General features: G+C 46.6%; 1 protein-coding gene and 11 non-coding genes across 12 annotated transcripts; 5 read left to right on the top strand and 7 right to left on the bottom strand.

Annotated features, from left to right (window-relative positions):
* The first annotated feature begins 1,214 nt into the window (after window positions 1-1,214).
* On the top strand, window positions 1,215-1,333 carry LOC122763885. Its single transcript, XR_006359405.1, has one exon. It is a non-coding gene; the product is annotated as a 5S ribosomal RNA (ribosomal RNA).
* Window positions 1,334-1,444: 111 nt separating this feature from the next.
* On the top strand, window positions 1,445-1,562 carry LOC122763884. Its single transcript, XR_006359404.1, has one exon. It is a non-coding gene; the product is annotated as a 5S ribosomal RNA (ribosomal RNA).
* Window positions 1,563-1,680: 118 nt separating this feature from the next.
* LOC122763878 lies at window positions 1,681-1,873 on the bottom strand. The gene has a single exon (XR_006359398.1). It is a non-coding gene; the product is annotated as a U2 spliceosomal RNA (small nuclear RNA).
* Window positions 1,874-2,055: 182 nt separating this feature from the next.
* LOC122763880 lies at window positions 2,056-2,168 on the bottom strand. Its single transcript, XR_006359400.1, has one exon. It is a non-coding gene; the product is annotated as a U5 spliceosomal RNA (small nuclear RNA).
* A 646-nt stretch (window positions 2,169-2,814) lies between these two features.
* LOC122763876 lies at window positions 2,815-2,977 on the bottom strand. Its single transcript, XR_006359396.1, has one exon. It is a non-coding gene; the product is annotated as a U1 spliceosomal RNA (small nuclear RNA).
* A 403-nt stretch (window positions 2,978-3,380) lies between these two features.
* Window positions 3,381-3,499, top strand: LOC122763875. The gene has a single exon (XR_006359395.1). It is a non-coding gene; the product is annotated as a 5S ribosomal RNA (ribosomal RNA).
* Window positions 3,500-3,609: 110 nt separating this feature from the next.
* LOC122763883 lies at window positions 3,610-3,728 on the top strand. Its single transcript, XR_006359403.1, has one exon. It is a non-coding gene; the product is annotated as a 5S ribosomal RNA (ribosomal RNA).
* Window positions 3,729-3,843: 115 nt separating this feature from the next.
* On the bottom strand, window positions 3,844-4,036 carry LOC122763879. The gene has a single exon (XR_006359399.1). It is a non-coding gene; the product is annotated as a U2 spliceosomal RNA (small nuclear RNA).
* A 182-nt stretch (window positions 4,037-4,218) lies between these two features.
* LOC122763881 lies at window positions 4,219-4,331 on the bottom strand. Its single transcript, XR_006359401.1, has one exon. It is a non-coding gene; the product is annotated as a U5 spliceosomal RNA (small nuclear RNA).
* A 574-nt stretch (window positions 4,332-4,905) lies between these two features.
* LOC122763877 lies at window positions 4,906-5,071 on the bottom strand. Its single transcript, XR_006359397.1, has one exon. It is a non-coding gene; the product is annotated as a U1 spliceosomal RNA (small nuclear RNA).
* Window positions 5,072-5,497: 426 nt separating this feature from the next.
* Window positions 5,498-5,616, top strand: LOC122763882. The gene has a single exon (XR_006359402.1). It is a non-coding gene; the product is annotated as a 5S ribosomal RNA (ribosomal RNA).
* Window positions 5,617-11,708: 6,092 nt separating this feature from the next.
* Window positions 11,709-14,955, bottom strand: LOC122763873 (protein NYNRIN-like; the record flags this gene model as incomplete). The annotated part of the gene is made up of 1 exon (XM_044018378.1): window positions 11,709-14,955. A coding segment is annotated over one exon (3,109 nt), but the record flags the coding sequence as incomplete, so codon positions are not given.
* Between the last annotated feature and the right edge of the window lie 555 nt (window positions 14,956-15,510).

Here is a 15,510-nt window from a genome sequence, read left to right on the forward strand (position 1 = left end):
AAGTATGGCATCTCGTTCCATTGCTATGCAGATGACAGTCAAATCTACATGCCTATTAAAAAGAACGATGAATACTCTTTTAAAATTTTACTTCAGTGTCTTGATGACATAAAGGCCTGGATGGCTCTGAACTTTTTAAACTTTAATGACAAAAAGACAGAAGTGATGGTGTTTGGTGGCACCACCGGGGCCCCCCAAGTAGATCTGGGCTGCTTGGCTCCGTTTTTAAAACACACTACCACAAACCTGGGGGTTAAAATCGACTCTGATCTGAAGCTTGACAACCAGATCAGGTCCGTTGTTAAATCGAGCTTTTTCAGTTGAGGCAGCTGGCCAAAATAAAGCCAATTCTCTCGAGGCAACATTTTGAAATTGTCATTCACGCCTTTGTCACCACTCGGCTGGACTACTGCAATTCTCTTTATGTGGGGGTTAGGGCGTCCTCCATTGCTCGTCTTCAGATGGTACAAAACGCTGCCGCACGTCTTTTAACTGGCACGCGTAAATTTGAGCACATTTCCCCCATTTTAGCTTCACTCCACTGGCTGCCCATACACTTCAGGATCGATTTTAAAACAATTTTATTTGTTTTTAAATCCCTGAATGGTCTTGCCCCGCCCTACCTCTCTGAGCTTCTACATCCATACTCACCCGCTCGCTCTCTCAGGTCAGCTGATCAGCTGCTCCTGAGTGTGCCAAAACCCAAGCGGAAGCTCAGAGGGGATCGTGCCTTCGCTGTCGCAGCTCCAAAACTTTGGAATGCTCTGCCCCTCCACATAAGACAGGCCTCGTCCTTGTCTGTTTTTAAATCCCTTCTTAAAACCCACCTTTTCTCTTTGGCCTTTGACACTTCATGAGACGTTTGGTTTTATTTATTTTACATATTTTAATTTGGATAGAATTTATTGTTTTTTATTGTATGCTGCTAATTCTTATTGTATTTTATGATTCTAATTTATTTTAAGCTGTTTTATCTAATTTTGAACCTTTTATTATTATGCCTTTTATTTATTCTGTACAGCACTTTGGTCCATTGTGGTTTGTTTAAAGTGCTTAACAAATAAAGTTGGATTGGATTGGATTGGACTAGAGTGTAGCATGTGGTGGAGATAAAGGCTGAAGTGCAGTGTGTCCGAAAGGCTGACTTTTGAGCCCCGCCACGCGCAGGGGGCCTTGCCCAGTCCATAAAAGCAGTCTGTGTCCCCAACCCCCCGGCTTACGGCCATACCACCCTGAGCACGCCCGATCTCGTCTGATCTCGGAAGCCAAGCAGGGTCGGGCCTGGTTAGTACTTGGATGGGAGACCGCCTGGGATTACCAGGTGCTGTAAGCTTTTACACCGCTGCACGCTTTTACACTGCTGCTTCCTTACAAGAAACATGCCCCTCCACGCGCAGGGGGCCTTGCCTAGTCCATAAAGGCACTCTCTGTCGCCAGCCCCTCGGCTTACGGCCATACCACCCTGAGCACGCCCGATCTCGTCTGATCTCGGAAGCTAAGCAGGGTCGGGCCGGTTAGTACTTGGATGGGAGACCGCCTGGGAATACCAGGTGCTGTAAGCTTTTACGCTGCTGCTGCTGCTTCCTTACAAGAAACATGGGCTCGCAATTAAATTGACGCACAGGCACGGGTTGATGTCTTTCTGGTTTCAGCTTCGCTTTGCTTTTCACAGAAAAAAGAGAATGGTGCACCGTTCCTGGTGGCACTGCAATACCAGGTCAATGCAAGGAGTGAAGAGAGCAAGCCCCAGTTTTCACCTCCCACTGCTCAAAAATGCATTTAATATTTAATCCCCATATAGAGGACATATCAGATATTAAACTGATAAGAACAGATACTACACTTGATCTTAGCCAAAAGGCCGAGAAGCGATGGCCCACAGGTGTCTGGGGCCAACCCAAGATCTTGGCACACAAGTCAGTTGTTGTGGTGCCATGTTTTTAAGGGCGCATAACAAAGGCTGCTGCTGCTGATCACCTCCGCCCCAAGGTTGACCTAAGTGCACCTCTGAGCCTTGACAGACAGCTGCTTGACATTTGACACACTCAAAGGGCGCAGCCTTACAGCAAAGCCCACCAAAAATAACTTAAACTCTTGAACGTCCCTCTCCACGGAAGTCTTTAGTAAAAGGCGAAAGACTTGTGCATTTTGAAGAGAAACCAGAGTCAACGTAGCCCCTGTCCTGGAGAGCAGCCGAGGTGTCTATCCGCCGGAGTCACCACAGTCTCGGTCGGCCGGCCGGCCGGCCACCTTGGGACGGCCTTCCTTCAACGTTTTTGCTTAGTCGGCCAATAAACCGCCCAGATTTGACTGCATGTTTGGAAGCGCTTTCCTACTGTCGGTTGTGCGCTGCAGTTTTCTATCAGTCGCTGAGGCTGTGGCACATTCCTCGCTCACTGGCACACCTCCAACATTTAGTGGTAGACGTGAGTGCATGAGCAAAGCAGCTCCGTGTCACACTGAGCAGTACAAACTTCCGGGCCATTTCCCACCTCATCCGGGCTTCTGAAATGGTGAGTTGCTCCTGGCATCACTTCAACATCAGGTCACTGCACGGAGTGAACAGAGCAAGCGCCAAAGTATTAACCCTTGGCATGATGGCCATGGATCCATCTCCAACAATCGAGTTCTTCTACAAAGAGTTGGGAAAGGGAGCGTGACATTTGCTTTGAGCTAAAGACAACACCCACAACCATCACGTTCCCAGCAACTTGGAAAGACTGGGGATGTTGCTCCGCAAGGACGTGAGAAGTTTGGAGATGGGCACACAACGTTGAACTTCGGGCGGCTGACCTTTGCTTACAACGACATCATCGGGGGAAAGCGCGGACGCAGCACCCCACTAGCAAAAATTATGCAGTCAAGACTCCCACGTTTGGGGAATTTGCAGGGGTCAACACAGCCGGAGTGCAATGGCTGAGCCTCGCCCTGGGTGAACCGCTTCTTGATCATGGTATCTCCCCTGCCAGGTAAGTATGAGGTGTACTCGCCAAACACCGGGTGGCTCTTGCCAGACACAGCTCTTTGGCTGATGGTGCTGGAAATGAATAATCCCAGAGGCCAATGCCTTGACTCAGTTGCTCGTTAATGCTGTGCTATGTTCAACTTCAACCTCCAGCACACATTGGAGAGGAAACACTCGACCTTTTTTACTGGCATACCTGGCTGTCGTTTCCTATAGATTCAGCAACAACTGGACATGACGGCACCAACAGCCGCTTGCCCATCTCGGTGTCGCTTCCCGATACTGGACTAGAGTGTAGCATGTGGTGGAGATAAAGGCTGAAGTGCAGTGTGTCCGAAAGGCTGACTTTTGAGCCCCGCCACGCGCAGGGGGCCTTGCCCAGTCCATAAAAGCAGTCTGTGTCCCCAACCCCCCGGCTTACGGCCATACCACCCTGAGCACGCCCGATCTCGTCTGATCTCGGAAGCCAAGCAGGGTCGGGCCTGGTTAGTACTTGGATGGGAGACCGCCTGGGAATACCAGGTGCTGTAAGCTTTTACACCGCTGCACGCTTTTACACTGCTGCTTCCTTACAAGAAACATGCCCCTCCACGAGCAGGGGCCTTGCCTAGTCCATAAAGGCACTCTCTGTCGCCAGCCCCTCGGCTTACGGCCATACCACCCTGAGCACGCCTGATCTCGTCTGATCTCGGAAGCTAAGCAGGGTCGGGCTGGGTTAGTACTTGGATGGGAGACCATCTGGGAATACCAGGTGCTGTAAGCTTTTACACCGCTGCTGCTTCCTTACAAGAAACATGGGCTCGCAATTAAATTGACGCACAGGCACGGGTTGATGTCTTTCTGGTTTCAGCTTCGCTTTGCTTTTCACAGAAAAAAGAGAATGGTGCACCGTTCCTGGTGGCACTGCAATACCAGGTCAATGCAAGGAGTGAAGAGAGCAAGCCCCAGTTTTCACCTCCCACTGCTCAAAAATGCATTTAATATTTAATCCCCATATAGAGGACATATCAGATATTAAACTGATAAGAACAGATACTACACTTGATCTTAGCCAAAAGGCCGAGAAGCGATGGCCCACAGGTGTCTGGGGCCAACCCAAGATCTTGGCACACAAGTCAGTTGTTGTGGTGCCATGTTTTTAAGGGCGCATAACAAAGGCTGCTGCTGCTGATCACCTCCGCCCCAAGGTTGACCTAAGTGCACCTCTGAGCCTTGACAGACAGCTGCTTGACATTTGACACACTCAAAGGGCGCAGCCTTACAGCAAAGCCCACCAAAAATAACTTAAACTCTTGAACGTCCCTCTCCACGGAAGTCTTTAGTAAAAGGCGAAAGACTTGTGCATTTTGAAGAGAAACCAGAGTCAACGTAGCCCCTGTCCTGGAGAGCAGCCGAGGAGTCTATCCGCCGGAGTCACCACAGTCTCGGTCGGCCGGCCGGCCGGCCACCTTGGGACGGCCTTCCTTCAACGTTTTTGCTTAGTCGGCCAATAAACCGCCCAGATTTGACTGCATGTTTGGAAGCGCTTTCCTACTGTCGGTTGTGCGCTGCAGTTTTCTATCAGTCGCTGAGGCTGTGGCACATTCCTCGCTCACTGGCACACCTCCAACATTTAGTGGTAGACGTGAGTGCATGAGCAAAGCAGCTCCGTGTCACACTGAGCAGTACAAACTGCCGGGCCATTTCCCACCTCATCCGGGCTTCTGAAATGGTGAGTTGCTCCTGGCATCACTTCAACATCAGGTCACTGCACGGAGTGAACAGAGCAAGCGCCAAAGTATTAACCCTTGGCATGATGGCCATGGATCCATCTCCAACAATCGAGTTCTTCTACAAAGAGTTGGGAAAGGGAGCGTGACATTTGCTTTGAGCTAAAAGACAACACCCACAACCATCACGTTCCCAGCAACTTGGAAAGACTGGGGATGTTGCTCCGCAAGGACGTGAGAAGTTTGGAGATGGGCACACACTAGCAAAAATTATGCAATCAAGACTCCCACGTTTGGGGAATTTGCAGGGGTCAACACAGCCGGAGTGCAATTGGCTGAGCCTCGCCCTGGGTGAACCGCCTTCTTGATCATGGTATCTCCCCTGCCAGGTAAGTATGAGGTGTACTCGCCAAACACCGGGTGGCTCTTGCCAGACACAGCTCTTTGGCTGATGGTGCTGGAAATGAATAATCCCAGAGGCCAATGCCTTGACTCAGTTGCTCGTTAATGCTGTGCTATGTTCAACTTCAACCTCCAGCACACATTGGAGAGGAAAAACTGCACACATTGGAGAGGAAACACTCGACCTTTTTTACTGGCATACCTGGCTGTCGTTTCCTATAGATTCAGCAACAACTGGACATGACGGCACCAACAGCAGCTTGCCCATCTCGGTGTCGCTTCCCGATACTGGACTAGAGTGTAGCATGTGGTGGAGATAAAGGCTGAAGTGCAGTGTGTCCGAAAGGCTGACTTTTGAGCCCCGCCACGCGCAGGGGGCCTTGCCCAGTCCATAAAAGCAGTCTGTGTCCCCAACCCCCCGGCTTACGGCCATACCACCCTGAGCACGCCCGATCTCGTCTGATCTCGGAAGCCAAGCAGGGTCGGGCCTGGTTAGTACTTGGATGGGAGACCGCCTGGGAATACCAGGTGCTGTAAGCTTTTACACCGCTGCACGCTTTTACACTGCTGCTTCCTTACAAGAAACATGCCCCTCCACGAGCAGGGGCCTTGCCTAGTCCATAAAGGCAGTCTCTGTCGCCAGCCCCTCGGCTTACGGCCATACCACCCTGAGCACGCCCACAAGCAAACCAGGAAGTGGTTGGAACAAACATTTCGAGCACACGGCTCCTTTTTTCAACCTGTTTTCTCCCCTTTATTCTCCTCTGTTTTGTACTTCTCTTCCTTTTCTCGTCTTGTGCGACTTTAGTTCTTTGTTTTGTTCATTTAAAAGACTGGTTTTCCCCCCGACAATGTGTTTTACACTGTGCGGGGGCGCTTTAAGTTTTGCTGACTATGGACGGACCTCAAGTTGACGACCCACTGAACGGAAAAATGGCAAATGAAACGGCAACAACAGAAAAAGGACGGGAAGATAAAGGCAAAGAAAATGAAAGAAAATATGATAAGGACATGACACTCCAAATTGAGCTACAAGGTACGGAGAAAGTAACAATTATGGAACTTTTAAAGTGTGTGCGGGAGTTGTGTGGTGGCTTAATGGCCTGCGGCTACACTGGAGAAAACAAATATGAAGTCACAATGACCAACGCTATAGGGAAAAGAAGGCTCCTGGACGGCTTCAAAATCGGCACAACATCTGTTTTGGCAAACAAGCTTGACAATGACGAACTGGTGGTATATTTCTTAGGCCTCCCGGCCTACATCACGGACAAAGAAATTCTGGACAAATTACACGGATGGGGGGTCTCAGCGGTGTCACTGATAAAGAGGAGAATGTGGCCAGGGACCAACATCGCAGATGGGACAAGATACTTAAAGGTAAAGTTCAATCAGACAGTGCAATCACTCCCTTATTCTGCTAGGTTTATGACTGCCACTGGTCCTGAATATTTTAGAGTAATACATGATCGGCAAGTCAAAGTCTGTCGTATGTGTATACAGCCAGGACACATCCTACGGGATTGTCCAGAATTTTGTTGTCACCGCTGTGGAGTCCAGGGGCATTATGCGAGAGAATGCATTAAAACTGTGAGGAGATGTGAGCTTTGCCACAATAATAAGGAAAACTGCATTTGTAATGATAGTTATTCTGAATCAAATAATGAGTCAGACTTAGGTGCAGAGCAGGCACAGATGAGCTGTGTAGAGAGCTCGGGAGAGGAGGAGGCAGAGGTAAGCTGTGAAGACAGCTTGGAAGAGGAGGAGGTAGAGATGGTGCATACCGAAGCACAAACATGTGAGCCAGCTGATGTGGCCTCCAGTCTCGTCTGTGAGGTGGTTGATAACCCCACAGAATCTCGGAAAAACACGAGGCGGGAGAGCTCTACTGAGAGCCCCTGTGCGCTACAGCAGAAAAAAAAAACTGATAACCAGGAAACAGTGCGGGCTGCAAAAGCGCAGAGTGCATCGGCCACCGGCACTGCATCACTCAGCCCTCCCCACTCCAGTAAGACCTCATCACAATTGCCCCCCCCAAGTGCTGACTCTGATTTTGAAATGGACACCTCACTGATTTCAAAGCTAAGAAAAAGACAAATGAAAGGAAAACATGGAAAAAGATCACAAGAAAAACAGAGTAAAAAAAGTTAATAATCATGTCTGACGCGACACTATTTCAATTCACCCTCCTCATGGTCTCCTTTCTCTCGCTGAATGCCTGTGGGCTCTGCAATAGAGAAAAACTACAGAATTTATTAACTCCCATCAATTGTGACATACTGTTTCGTCAAGAAACCAAATGGTCTGAATCTCCGTTCAATCTGTTAAAAGACCTGTGGGAGGGTAATATATTTTACAGCAATGCTGTAAGTAACAGGTGTGGTGTCGCCATCCTAACAAAAAAAAATGTGTTTGATAAGATAACTGAAATTCATAAGTCTCCTGAGGGGAGACTATTAGTAATTGACACTTGGCGTAATGGTACTCACCTGAGATTTATAAATGTCTACGCTCCCAATGTTGAGAGGGACAGGAAACTCTTCTTCAAAGCTTTGGAGTACTGGCTAACTGACTCATGTATTATCACAGGTGACTTCAATGTCGCCCTGACCAAAATGGATGTATCAGTGAACAATCATTTCAAACAAGATACAAGTAGGGGTTTGCTCATAGACATCATTAAAAAACATGACTTGGTTGATGTATGGCGTATCACTAACCCATTTGTCATTAAATTCTCAAGACATCAAATAACCAATAATTCCCTCAAACAGTCCAGAATAGATTTCACTCTAGCAGGTCCTTCCGCCATTTCCAAAATAAGCACAATCGATTATCAAATAAACACCATAAGTGATCATAATTTCATCAAAATGTCCATATTTCCAACATTTCAACAAAAAAATGGAGGTGTCTGGTGCTTCAATAATAGTCTATTACAGGACCCTCAATTTATTAAAAAAATTAACAACTTCCTCCAGAATGTCTCTGAAGAAATGCGATGGGTTAGTGATGCTTTTGTCTGGTGGGATGAAGTAAAAAAACGCATCAAAAGACTCTCAATTAACTACAGCAAACACAAACGATGGTTGAATGATTTAGATGAAAAAGATATAAAACAGAAAATAGAAGTTGAGCTTTCTAAAATTGCCCAGGTACCTAACAGGGACCTTACAAATTACATATGGCTCAAGGAACAACTGTCCAACCATTATAAAATCAAGTGTGCAGGGGCAATCACTAGAAGCAGGGTACAAGCATTTGTTGAGGGTGAAAGGTGCACATCCTATTTTTTGGGACTGGAGAAACAACTGCAGAGCAAAGTGTCTATCAAGGAATTAAAAAACAGTGACGGCAACTCAATCACAAATCTTGACGAAATATTAACAACGGTTCACTCTTTCTTTCAACAGCTATACTCCAGTAGTCCTGTCCGTCAGTATGAGCAAGAGATGGTAACTAAAGCAATCACTAACAAGCTCGGTACTGAAGACAAAGTCTGGTGTGATCAGCCTCTCACAACAAGTGAAATTGAAGCGACCATTTCTGGCCTTCATAAAAACAAAAGTCCGGGGTTAGATGGACTAACAACAGATTTTTTTCAAGCCTTTAAGGACAAATTATCGCCCATGTTACAATCTGTTTTTCAGGAAATAGACAGCCGGGGCTATGCTCCTGAGACCCTCACATCTGGCCTAATTACAATTGTGTACAAAAACAAAGGGGACAAAACAAATCTGCAGAACTATAGGCCAATCAGTCTTCTTAACACAGACTACAAAATTCTGACCAAAGCACTCGCAAATAAACTCAAAACAGTAATTCCAGGGCTTGTACACCAAGCACAAGCCTACAGCATCCCTAACAGAGACATTTCAGACCCCATTCTTTCCACCAAGTCAGCGCTTTCCCAAATGTCAAATAGTGGTGGAATATATCTGGGCGTAGACTTTGAAAAAGCCTTTGACCGTGGGGAACATGAATTTCTCTGGGCCACTCTTAAACAGTTTGGCTTTGGTCAAAGTTTCATAAAAACAATTCAGGTTTTATACAACAACGCGCTGTTGTGGGAACTTTTGTGAGTGAGATGAAGCACGAGAACTGAGTCGGATGAATACAAGCAAGTTGATTTAATCTGAGTTGCAACCAGAGGAGCACAGTTTACAGAGTCGAAGAGTCTGCAAAGTGAACAACACTGAGCAGAGAGAAACAAGGCGTATATAAACATGTCTTCAGCAGTATGTGTACGTGATACAGAAGAACAGAAGGTTCATTGGATAGAGTAGTTGTCTGATATGATGCCAATAAGCTGTTGTGAGAAACTAGCAGATATCAGTAGAGAACAGGGAGTTTCTTGGGAGGACAGGGACCTTGAGATGAAATGGGAAACTTATAATTGCCCTCTACACCTCGTGTGACCCAAGAAACAACTAACCACTGAACCTTGTGTGACATAAAGAAACTGTGTGTCTGTGTGCATGCAATATGCCATTACATTTCCCCCCTTTTTATCCTTAAGGATAAACGAGGAAGAGAAAAACAACCAATAAAACACAATCAACAATAGAAGCAACAAAATATGCACACACAATATAACACAACAAATCCCAGATGACAATCAAATATGAGAAAAGAACAGTATTCAAAACTTCAGACTGAGCATTCCAACTGGTTTACGATCAGTCGTCACACAGAATACAATTCAATGGAAAACCTTAAGGTAAAAGTTGCAAGCTGTTTTTGTGGATGAAAGCATCCTGAGTAGAGCATAGCAAAGAGAGAACTGGGTTACTGTCAAACAAAATCCTTTATACACATGCATCAGAGTCAGCATCAGTGTGTGAGTCGTCTGTGCTCGCGTCCATGGTCAGTACATAAGTGGCAGCTATGTCGTCCAAAGCCACCTGGGGAGCAGAAGCAGTGACAGAAAGCAGGTGATAGCGTGTCATCTGCAACGAGAACAAGGAGCCCACAATTTTCTTGACCATAGGAATAATACAGCTGGACAAACAGCACAGTAAAAAAAACAGAGAAACACAGAACAGCCCAAGCTTCATCAACCACGCCTTCCATCCCCCGGACGTAAGCCAAGACCACCAGTCCCAACCAGAAGAGGGGGAAGGGCTGTCACGGCTGAGCTGTGTGCGAAGGAGGTCATTAAGGTGTACGATCGTGTCTGTCACATTGTCCGTATTGTCGGGAATATACGTGCAACATTCTGAACCAATAATATGACACACCCCACCCTGAGAGGCTAACAAAAGATCCAGGGCCATTCTGTTCTGCAAGGCCACATCGCGGAGAGCTTGGATTTCCGGGGATAGGGCCTCAAAACCTTGAGTGGTCAATGTAGTCAAATTCTCTAGATCTACGGCAAGTGTGTCAATATGGTGACTTAAATGCACCGTACCCCATTGAGGCAAGATTGCGGCCAGGAACTTACTGCCAGCAGAGACACGTACATCACGTTTAGCCAAATGGCCAGCATGGTAGTGCGTATATTGTGAGATGAAGTAAGTAAGGTTATTGGTCAGTCTGTAATTAGGAATCAATTTAGCCAGATAGCAAAGACCACACCAACGTGGAGGGAGGAAAAGATAAACATACTTTCCACAAACCCACACATGCGATTTCAGAGTACTGGCACCGAGTGTTGGATTGGGAAGTCTAACATAAGGATTGGTAACTGAAGAATTGGTTTTAGTAGGGATCCCAGTAAGATTAGCTCTACCAATGAATGGGACGCCGTCAGCGTTTGGACATGGGTCACCGCAAGAACGAACCCCACAGCCAGCATTTACAACTTGCTCACAATGGGCAGAAGTTCCAACTGGAACATTAGGTGCACATCCAGTCCCAGGGGAAATGCAATTTCGTCGGAAACAGACCTTTGGTTTCCAGGGTGCCAATTGTGTATGAAAAACTGGTGCGGAGAGGCGAGTTTGTCTACTACCAAGTGGCAAAGAAGAAGGATTAAAACGCCACTTCAAACCCGTATAGTCTACTAAGGTTTCATTAATCATTGCCAGTCGCCTAGTCATGTTAACTGTTATCCACGAATCGTCAACAGTGTCAGTGGCAGTTGTTGTCATGGCTACCAACACAGAAAGAGTCTCAGTCGCATTGAGGGGTCTAGGAACAACAGGGACTGAACCAGTGGTAGTGTGAGGTATCAAGGAACAAACATAACAAGGGGAACTGGTCTGTTGTTTAGCAAAGAAAAACATGGTTTGGTACCAGACATTCTGCGTATGGTCATGGAGACTGTCATTTGTCAGGAGCGTGCGTTTAAAACGGTGAACCAGCTGGTTGGTATCACTCGTGTTAGCGTCAAGTGAGTGGTGAATGAGCTGTGGTCTCAGAAAAAACAGAATCGGAAGGACAATGATCAAGGTTAAAAACAGGAAACAACACATAGTGCCTCGTATACCACACAGGCCTGGGTGTCTGAACGGATGCCAGGGTCTGTTACGGTCCATGGCCTATGTATCAAGGAGGTAAGGGAGTAGTGCGAACAACAACGTAACAAATATAACAATTACAGAAACTAGATAAAAACCGCACATAAAAATATACAGACTTGTAAGGGGAGAGTCACTGTGTGAAAAATAAAGACAGTGAAATGGTGTAACACGTGTAGGGTGTGGTGTGGTGTGGTGTAGGTCTTCTTGCGCCCACGAAGGTGACACAGAAACTACGTCTGCACGCCACTTGTTGTCTTCTTTCTTCGGACCCTTGGTCGCCTGCGTGCCTGTTACGAACGCAAAGTCTTACTTAGCAGCCTCTGGAGTTTGTAGTTTTCCAGGAGCACCAGCAGGGGGTGCTGGAACCTTTCTACAGTGGCTGGCGTGGATCCAGGTAGCCCGCTCAGCGACCTTCACAGCAGTGTGGGTTGTCAGCAGGATCTGGAACGGACCTTGCCACCTCCTGTTCCTCCACGACTTCCTCCTGAAGTCTTTTATGACCACAAAGTCACCTGGTTCGAGCTGGTGCAGGGGACCACTGGCTGGAACAGAGAGGGCTGCGATCACCTGTTTCTTTACATCAGAGAGCTGTTTGGATAGATTGGTACAGTAGGTTAGTGTGTTGTGATCACAAAGAGCTGTTGATGGGGGTGGAGATCGGGGAGCTTCCACACCTACAGAAGGAGGAGTTGCAAAAAGAATCTCAAAGGGGCTCAAGTTAGTTCTGTTTCGTTTTCGCATTCTCATATACATAAGCACTAGAGGAAGTGCTTTTGTCCATGGAAGACCTGTGTCTTCACAACACTTGGCCAGCTTGTTCTTTAGTGTTCCATTCTCCCTCTCTACTGCACCTCCACTAGCTGGGTGGTAGGCACAGTGTGTTCTCAGGTTAATACCTAAGTATAGGCTCAGTTCAGTGATAGCTGAATTAACAAAATGGCTGCCATTATCACTGGAGATTTTAGCTGGAATTCCCCATCTGGGAATGATTTCAGTAAGAAGGGCTTTAGCTACTACTGAGGCAGATTGTTTTGAGGCTGGGAACACTTCAACCCATTTGCTCCACATGTCTACCATCACTAAACAATGAGACTTTCCTTCTGATGGAGTTAGTTCTACAAAATCCATCATGACATGCTCAAAAGGTCGAGTTGGTTGAGGATGAGCAGCTTGTTGGGAAGGTTGGATTGCCCTGCCTACATTGTGAGTAGCACAGATAACACAGGCTTGGCAGTGTTTTTGAGCATAGGCAGAAAACCCTTTTGTGAACCAAAATGTGTTAATCATTTGCTGCATCCCTCCTTTTGATGCATGGTCAGACCCATGCGTCAATTTAGCATAGTGAGGGAAGAAATGGGAAGGCAAACACGGGTTGTTGTCGGGGCCTATCCAGATGCCATCATGACATGAAGCACCTGCGTTTCTCCAAAGTTGCTTATCTTTTGGAGATGCAAAAGATTGAACAGCACTGAGGGAAGATGGCACGTCAGAAGAAACTGAAACCAAAGTATGTGATACAGAAGAGTTAGACAAAGGGAGAAGAGAAGCTGCCTTTGCAGCTGCATCCGCTCGAGCGTTACCTGTAGAAATTGGGTCAGAGGCATTAGTGTGAGCAGCACATTTACACACAGAAATGGCAGAAGGAAGAAGGATGGCATCTAAGAGATCTGCAATGAGTGTGTGATGCAAAACAGGCTTGCCATCAGATTTCAGAAAACCTCTATGTTTCCAAAGTGCACCAAAGTCATGAACAACACCAAAAGCATATCTGGAATCAGTGTAGATATTTACAGATCTACCCTTAGCTAATTGGCAGGCAGTCGTTAAGGCCACAAGTTCTGCAGCTTGAGCTGAGAAGTGAGGTGGAAGAGATGATGACATCATCACGTCATAGTCAGAACAAACAGCAAAACCAACACGGCAGAGACCTGTAACTGGGTCTCTTGAAGCAGAGCCATCTACATAGAGGACAAGGTCAGGATTTGTCAAGGGCGTTTCTGTCAGATCAGGTCTTGGAGAACAAGATGCTGAAAGTTCAGCCATGCAATCATGAGGCTCACCATCCTGTGGAAGAGGGAGCAGAGTAGCAGGGTTAAGAACAGTACACCTCTTAAGAGTGACATTAGGCATGTCAAGAAGACACGTGTGATACCTAAGGTGTCTAGCAGCCGAAAGGTGTGATGTTTTCTGCTCAGAAAGGATCAAAGAGACCGCATGTGGCACAAGAAGAGTCAAAGGAGCGTAGCCAACTATATCTCTTGAGGCCAAAAGGGCTTTTTCAGCAGCTGCTACAGCTCTGAGACATTTTGGCATGCCTGCTGCAACAGGATCGAGTTTACCCGAGAAATATGCCACAGGACGGAGCCTATCACCATGAGGTTGTAGGAGGACAGAAGTCATGCAACCCGAACGTTCATCCACAGTCTGAGTGAATGGTTTGGTTGGGTCAGGAAGTCCAAGTGTGGGAGGAGACTGAAGTTGAAGTTTCAAGTTCAGGAATGCAGTGTCTGCTTCCGGTGTCCACTCAAGTTGTGAGCGAGAGGTCATGCCTGATTGGTGACACAAGGTCCTGAGGGGTCTTTCAACCTCAGAAAAATTAGGGACAAAAGCGCGACAGTAGGAACACATCCCCAGGAAAGATAGCATTTGTTTTTGGGTAATTGGTTTTGGAATCTTTTGGATAGCTTCAATATGTTTTGGAGACATAGTTTTGCCTTCACCAGAAATTATGTGACCCAGGAAGGTCACAGCTTGTCTGACAAATTGTAGCTTGTTTAAGCTGGCTTTGTGTCCTTCTTCTGCCAGATGTTTGAGCAGTTTGATAGTGTCAGTTATGCATTGTTTTTCAGTTGGAGCGCAGATCAGAAGATCGTCTACATATTGTAGTAAGGCAGTGCCATCAGAGAGCGCTAGAGGCGACAATGATTCGCATAAAGCCTGATTGTAAATTGTTGGTGATTCAGTGAAACCCTGACATAAACGGGTGAAAGTATAACCTTTCCCGTTGAACTGGAATGCAAACCAGTACTGAGAATCCTTGTGAACAGGAACACTGAAAAATGCATTTGATAGATCAACAACTGAAAACCACTTAGCAGAGGATGGAACTTGTGAAAGCAAAGTGTAGGGGTTAGGAACACTTGGTGTTCTGGCATGAACAGCTGCATTAACTGCTTTTAAGTCTTGAACAAATCGCCACTCGGGTAGAGATGGTGGTTCTCTAGCTTTTTGAACTGGAAAAATAGGAGTGCAGACAGGTGAGTCATTGCATGGGATAATAACACCGGCTTCCAATAAGGATTTAAAAACAGGTTTAATGCCGTCGACGGCTTCCGGACGCAGAGGGTACTGAACTCGTTTTGGTCTGTAGTCAGACTTAGGAGTGACTATTACAGGTTCACAATTTTTATGAGACCTACATCATATTTGCCTTGTGCCCACAATTTGGGTGGGACTTGTGCAAGGGCTGGATGGATCTGTTCTGCGGAGAGCATTTGGTGTATGTGTTCGGTTTTATCAAGATTGTGGTCTAGCAAGTAGACAGATTTCAGAGTAGCCACAGTTAATTTGCATGCAGTTTTGAAAACACCCCCCTTTGGCGAGTACGACACATGTGGGTCAGGTGTAGATTGCCAATCTTTGAGCTCAATGCATGATTTTGTCCATGGACCTAAATCTCTCCATTGATCAGTTTGTCCTTTGGAAAGCGAAATATGTGGATGTGAATTGTTAATCAGAAAAAATCGTTGTTGTTCAGCTGTTAAGCTGACAGAAAGTGCACATCGCAGGTCTGTCCAGTAGAGAGAGTCAGTCAGTAGAGTATCTTTGATGTCAGTCCACCATTTAGTTTCATAGTCTCTGTCAAGGTCAGTTGTCACGTGTGACGTGCAATGGAGTGCCTCAGGCTGCATGAAAGCTGCAGTTGGGCTAACCAGTGCATGTGCACGTTCAGTTAGAGATGGAGCCAAAA

Source organism: Solea senegalensis, unplaced genomic scaffold, assembly GCF_019176455.1.
Source record: "Solea senegalensis isolate Sse05_10M unplaced genomic scaffold, IFAPA_SoseM_1 scf7180000017125, whole genome shotgun sequence".
NCBI lineage: Eukaryota > Metazoa > Chordata > Actinopteri > Pleuronectiformes > Soleidae > Solea > Solea senegalensis.